The 6,399-nt window shown below is 49.4% G+C and overlaps 1 protein-coding gene across 1 annotated transcript; it reads left to right on the top strand.

Annotated features, from left to right (window-relative positions):
• The first annotated feature begins 1,767 nt into the window (after positions 1-1,767).
• Positions 1,768-3,504, top strand: Tacstd2 (tumor associated calcium signal transducer 2). Its single transcript, XM_052721204.1, has one exon. It carries the CDS (start codon positions 1,923-1,925, stop codon positions 2,880-2,882), a length of 960 nt encoding a protein of 319 aa, XP_052577164.1. The 5' UTR covers positions 1,768-1,922; the 3' UTR covers positions 2,883-3,504.
• Positions 3,505-6,399: the final 2,895 nt, after the last annotated feature.

The raw sequence follows: 6,399 nt of genomic DNA, 5'->3' as shown, positions 1-6,399 counted from the left end.
CATTTTATAGATGAGCAACAGAAACCCAGGAAGGGTAGTTTTTGCTAACCCTGGGATGCAAAAGATAAGGGAGTACAGAGAAGAAGCCTTTTTCTGAGTGGATCAGGGAAGAGTGTATCAGGAAAGGCTTCCAGAAAGTAAACAATGATTGAGTAGAAAATCAAAATTGTGTACTGGAACCAATTAAAGAGGAGACTCCAGGTACATGACTCTGCAAAGGCTTGAGAACATGTGGAAGTCTGGGAAGTGGGCAGGGATACAGTGATGAAGGCAGTAACTATGACAGCAGCTGACCCTGTGCACTAATTAATATAATAAAGTATAAACTTTACCCTTAGAGTCAAAATGTCTCTCTCTTCCCCTTTCTACACACACACACCACACACACACACACACACACACACACACACACACACACACACACACACACACGCACACAGAGTATTCTCAACTGAGAGAAAATGAGAAAATGCACACAGATTTGAGCATTAGATCTTGCTCTGTGGCAGGGTGGATGGAGGCTGAACAGGCTAGGCTAGTTGTTCAAGAGACCTAAAGAGATGGTGAGGCGAGAAATCTGAGGTGTGTCCCCAAATCTCCTGGTGCTACTGGGTAAGAATTCATCCCTCGTGTCTCTACTTCCTCTATCTATAAAGACAAAATAATATGTTTGCATCTGTCTGCCTTGGGAATTGCTTGATAATTAATGGTGCAGAGGCCTGGCTGGCTTCCATGAGTCAAACAACACCCTTGTACAGTGTACTACCGGCACACATTAAACGATGATATATAAAATGTGTTTTGAAGGTGGATCTGAGAATAATTATAGTTTGTTAATTATTGTTAATTTTACCACAGCTTGGAATGGTGGACTTTCTCTAGATTTTAAAAGAGATTGCCACCCCTTCATCCCATAAAAGAGGCACAGTTTCTCACAGGCTCCATTCTCTCATTATACTTAGTGGTTCAGCCACTTCCATTGGTTATCGAGAAAGAAAACCAATAATTTGCTCTCTGAGAATCAAATGGTACAAGATCTCACCTAGTGGTCTTAGTGACCAAAAACAAAAAACAATGTTTCTTTTTCATTTATCTTTACAAGTATAGGCACACGTGTGTGTTTCAATAGAACTTTTAATACATGGCACACCAGGGCAGCTGGATTCTGCAGGTGGTGGTAATAGAATTGTTTCACTAGTCTGCCTTCAGATTCTGCACCATTTTGTTTTCATAAATATACCTTTACAGTTCTTATAGCCAAATGGAAGACCCAGGCTGGAATCCTAGGAAATCAATGGCTGGGGTAACTTTAGGTCTCCCTGCCTCATCTGTATCATCTCTCCTAGAATAGGGTTTACAGACAGTCCGTTTGTGTCCTGAGAGGCATGAGAACAGACTAATACTATTGACCAGCAAAAGAACTGTGTAAATGTGTTATGAGGTGTTCTGGAGCAAGAAGGGAGGGAAGGAAAGAGACTGAAGATAGGAGCTGGGAGAGAAAGGGAGGAGGCATGGGATTATGAGACCTGGAATGAGAGGGGCGTGGAGGTCAGGAGCTGGGCCTCTGGAGGAACTCAGGAGGTGGGACGCCCTGGTTCTGAGCCATAAGGAGGACAACGTCTCCAGGGTGGGGCTAGGTAAGTACTGGTTTCCTCTATGGGCTTTTGGTCAGCAGATGGCAGGAGCAGCCTCCCCTGCCTGATCCTATCTCAGGAGGCTCAGGGATGGTAGCTTCCTCCACGGGACCTGGGAATGGGGAGTGCCACCCAGATTCCAATTGGTGAGTCACTGGCTAACCAGTCCTGCAGGTCTAGGAGGGTATAAGAGCGGGAGGGAGCGGCCCGGCAGCAGTCGCCTGCAGTGATCCTTCGGAACTCCTGCCCCTGGTCAGTAGCTGTAAGTCCGATCTCCTCCACCCCACCATGACTAGGGGCTTGGAGCTAGCACCACTGCTGCTGCTGGGGCTGCTGGCGGTGGTGACCCACTTTTGCGCTGCACAGATGAGCAGCTGCACATGCCCCACCAACAAGATGACCGTCTGCAGCTTAGATGGCCCAGGTGGCAGCTGCCAATGCCGGGCGATCGGTTCACAGATGTTAGTCAACTGCACCACGCTGACTTCCAAGTGCCTGCTGCTCAAGGCGCGCATGAGCGCCGGGAAGAGCGGCCGCAGCCTGGTGAAGCCTAGTGAGCATGCGATCCTGGACAATGATGGCCTCTACGACCCAGAATGCGACGACAGGGGCCGCTTCAAGGCACGCCAGTGCAATCAGACCTCGGTGTGCTGGTGTGTAAACTCGGTGGGTGTGCGCCGCACAGACAAGGGCGACCTGAGCCTGCGCTGCGACGAAGTGGTGCGCACCCACCACATCCTCATTGAGTTGCGCCACCGCCTGGCCGACCGAGCCTTCAACCACTCTGACCTGGACTCCGAGCTGCGGCGGCTCTTCAAGGAGCGCTACCAGCTGCGCCCCAACTTTCTGACAGCCGTGCACTACGAGGAGCCCATTATCCAGATTGAGCTGCGACAGAATGCGTCGCAAAAGAGCCTGGGAGACGTGGACATAGCTGATGTGGCCTACTACTTCGAGAGGGACATCAAAGGGGAGTCGCTGTTCTCTGGCCGCCGCCGCCTGGATGTGCAGGTGCGTGGGGAGCCCCTGCATGTGGAGCGGATGCTCATCTACTACTTGGACGAGAAGCCCCCCCAGTTCTCCATGAAGCGCCTCACCGCCGGCCTCATCGCTGTCATTGCTGTGGTTGTAGTAGCCCTAGTGGCCGGCGTGGTCGTTTTGGTGGTCACCAATCGGAGGAAGTCAGGAAAGTACAGAAAGGTGGAGCTGAAGGAGCTGGGGGAGATGAGAAGCGAACCTAGCTTGTAGATGCCCAGCAGGTCCTGGGCTTCCACATCATCCCAGACCAGCATGAGTTGGCCCGTTGATTCTTGGCCAGGAGGTAATTTTCCTCCCAGCTCTGACCTTTTACTTCTCTATCCACAAACAAATTCGCTAGATGCTGAGTTCAGGTTACCTCCTCGCCTTTGGTCTTGAAGGAAGCATTTCTGAAATTCCTTGTCCAGTCAATAGAGACCTGACCACAGAGTTAAGCAAAGGCTGGCTAGGTGGCTTAGTTAAGGAGCAAATGCCAGGCAGCCCAGAGTTGTTTCCCAGTGACTTGAATCCACCTAAAGACTTTCATGGGTTGAAATGGGAAAGCAGTGTTTGTACCGTTGTGGGTTGACATCCATCGGCTCCCTGCCTTCCCCAGAGAAGAGAAGCTCACTAATTGAGCCTGTGCAGTGTCCTTCTTCGTCGGCCGTCGTTTGTGCGGGAGGAAAAGGCCTTTCCAATATCTGAATACATTTTAAATGTCTCTGTTGGACTGCGTCTATTCTTCTGCCTGCCCTTGATGTAGCTGATACTAGTACTGTTTTCTTTTGTAAAATGTTTGTACAGATGCGTCTTTAATAATGCTGCTGTTTTTTAAGCAACAACTCGAGTTTAATAAAATATGGGAAAGGCACAAACCTGAAGATGGGCTGTGTGAAAATTCCCTCCAGATTTATACCACTTTGTTGTTCTCCTTTGTCTAATACTTGGATTTTATATTTTAAGTTCTAATGCTCCCATGCGAGATTCTAACATTGACTTTTGATACTCTGGTGTTTCCTGAGGGCTGGGGTGGTGCGCTTGCCTAGCATCTGGCAGGCCCTGGGTTCCGTCCTCAGCAGTGGGTGGGGAGAGATGAAAATTTGGGATTGCAGTCATTTGAAGGTGTTTGCTAAAACTAGCCGCCTTCAAACCCACAGAGGAATGAGAGATGGGAGCAGCCTCTGGCTGCTTATTAATAGACAAACCTTCCTTACAGTTCTTAAGCCACGTAGAGGAGCAAGGACCACTCCCAAGAATCCTAGGAAATAAATGGCTAGGTGGCTTCAGGTCTCTACGACTCATCTTCTGAAGAACAAGGCTGAGTTCCTGTCTTTCTTGTGAGGACTCTCACCTGTTGGCGATGATCAGACTGTATAAATGATTGCTATTGTTTGGGGGCAGAAGGGAGAGAGTAAGGGGGAAAGACCTGAAGGTAGAAGTTGGGAGGATGGGAGGATGGGGTGGGGCAGCGCCTCTAGATGCTTTCCTGAAACTCTAACATTTACTACTAGTGGTTCCTGAGGGATGGAAGGTGTGGTTGCCTAGCAAAGGGAAGCTGCGCGGGGGCGGAGCCTGGGCTGGCAGGCGAGTATCGGTTTCCACTCTTGGCTTTCGTTTGCCCAGAGGCGTGTGCAGTCTGATGCTATCACGCAGGGCTGGCTGGGTACTCGGTGGAGTGGGAGGGCCACCCAAATTCCTTTAGGTGAGCCACTGGAACCAGCTGATCCGGTCTGGCGGAGAGTAAGGGCGAGAGGGAGCGGTCCAGCCATCCGCAGATGTCCGCAGTGTCCCAACACCTAGCCCGAGCCTGCCGAACCCCGCGTCTGATCCGCCCCTTCCTTGTTGATGCTGGGGCTCACGCCAGTGCTGCAAGTGCTAAAGGTGATGCTCCCTCCGCTTCGCATCCGAGCAGGACAGCGACACTTGGTCCGCCAACTAAACGGGGTCTGTAGCCACTGTCGAGTTCGGCTTCTTCGGTTTGGTGATTCACTGCTCCACGCTGACCTTCATGTGCCGTAACTAAAGTGCGTGAGCTGGTGAGGCTCCTTCGTTTCACAAGCGTATTTTCTCTTAAGTGTCCTACTCTGAAGTAGGAGGTACTAGTCTCATTTAGCTGTTGGGCAAGGACATTAACCTCGGTGGTGAGCAATTGTTAAGCAACTTTCCCAAACCCATATTTATGAGCACTTACACCATTTTTCCATTGACTGTGCAAGCTAGTCGCCGATTCCATCAAGGTTAACCCTTGCTTTTCACTCATTGGTACTCACCCAAAGCCAAGTGTGTCGCTATGGGACAACAACAAGTCAATGCAATAACCGGGAATCTAGATGCAAGGCTTTCTCCCCACAGAAACCCATCTCCTCCCACCTCTCCTCTACAGTCCAAGCTGAGCCTCAGCCTAAAATACCAGGCTGGTGGTTAAGGGGTGGCAGCTCTCAGCTGACTGTCTTCTCAGCCTGGGGCTGTGAGTGTTTGGCGTTGGTGGTTTAGGTTGCTGCTAGGGGAAGGACCGAGTGTCTTCAAGCTTAAAACTTCCTCTCCTGCTCAAATGAAACCACTTAAAGGAAGGGGGCGGGTGCAGGCAGGTTCCCAGCAGTGGCATGCAGGCGGAAGTGCCTACCTAGTTACTCCCTAGTGAGAGAGACTCTGCGGTCTTCATTCTCTGGCCCCTTCCTCTTTCACAGTCACCCTAGGACCCAGGTTGAAAAGTCTTGGGGGAGGGCGGGCGAGGCATCCTTTGACCTAACCTTCCATCATAAGGGTAAGAACAAGGGGTTTCCCAAAATTAAATTTCTGGGGCCCAGCTGGAGCTTACAGGTTTCATTATTTTAACTTACCTTCAAAAATCAAATAAGCAGGTGTGGACGAACTGGGCAACTGAAAGGGGAGCTTTCTGAGAAAGCCTTCCTTATCAGAATGGGGTCACCGTAGGAAACATCTGTTTCTTCTCTTAGCCCAGAGTAGATGCTTTGCACTTCACAGAGCTCCAAGTTGGATCCCCTCTCACATGTGTCATCTTTGAGACACTGACTTACTGGAGAATCTGAATGCAAATCCTGCTCGGGTGAGAAAATCACTAACTCTCCCCTCTCTACGAAGATGACATGAGGTATTTGGTGAGTTCAGCATATTTATATATACCCTTATATCTACTACTGCTCTCTTTTAAGCCGGTCATACTTCTGTTTTCAACTCAACCTGTGTGCTGAGGACAGGACTCCTGAAACAGTAGCCTTCGGGGCCTTAGCCTCCTCCTCCAGGATTCCCCTTCATGACAAAATTTCCATTTCACTGGCTGGTTTGAGCTCAGGCTGGTGCTGGACTTGAGAGGAATCTGTAAAGTAGGTGGGGCTCTCATCAGGTCTCAGCTTGTCTTCTGAGCCTCAAGCAGTCTAGGTTGATTTCCTTGTGTGAGTCACCAGGGATTTCTCCATTATTTCCATTCCCCTCAGAAGAACAATATTCAACATTATTTACTACTCATGCTTATTTTTTGTTTACTGTTTCCAAGTAGAGTGTTAGAGACAGGAGGAGTGTCATTTTAGTCCGATATTTGATTGTACAGATGAAGGGATAGAACACAGAGAAAACACTTACCCACCCAGGCAGCAGGTAGCAATTGTCCTTGAGTTTCTCAACTCCTCACAGTTCCATCTAGAGTTCATTCTGTCTGCCTGCCTGGTTACTCTTGTTTGTTTTTTTTTCTGGATTACTTATACACATTTTTTTTTTTCTTTTGAGACAG

The sequence above is a fragment of the Peromyscus californicus genome, unplaced genomic scaffold (assembly GCF_007827085.1).
Source record: "Peromyscus californicus insignis strain IS unplaced genomic scaffold, ASM782708v3 Scaffold_6__1_contigs__length_162567912, whole genome shotgun sequence".
In the NCBI taxonomy this organism is placed as follows: Eukaryota; Metazoa; Chordata; class Mammalia; order Rodentia; family Cricetidae; genus Peromyscus; species Peromyscus californicus.
Note: the sequence above shows the minus strand (reverse complement) of the source record. Positions and strands in the feature narration are given on the sequence as shown.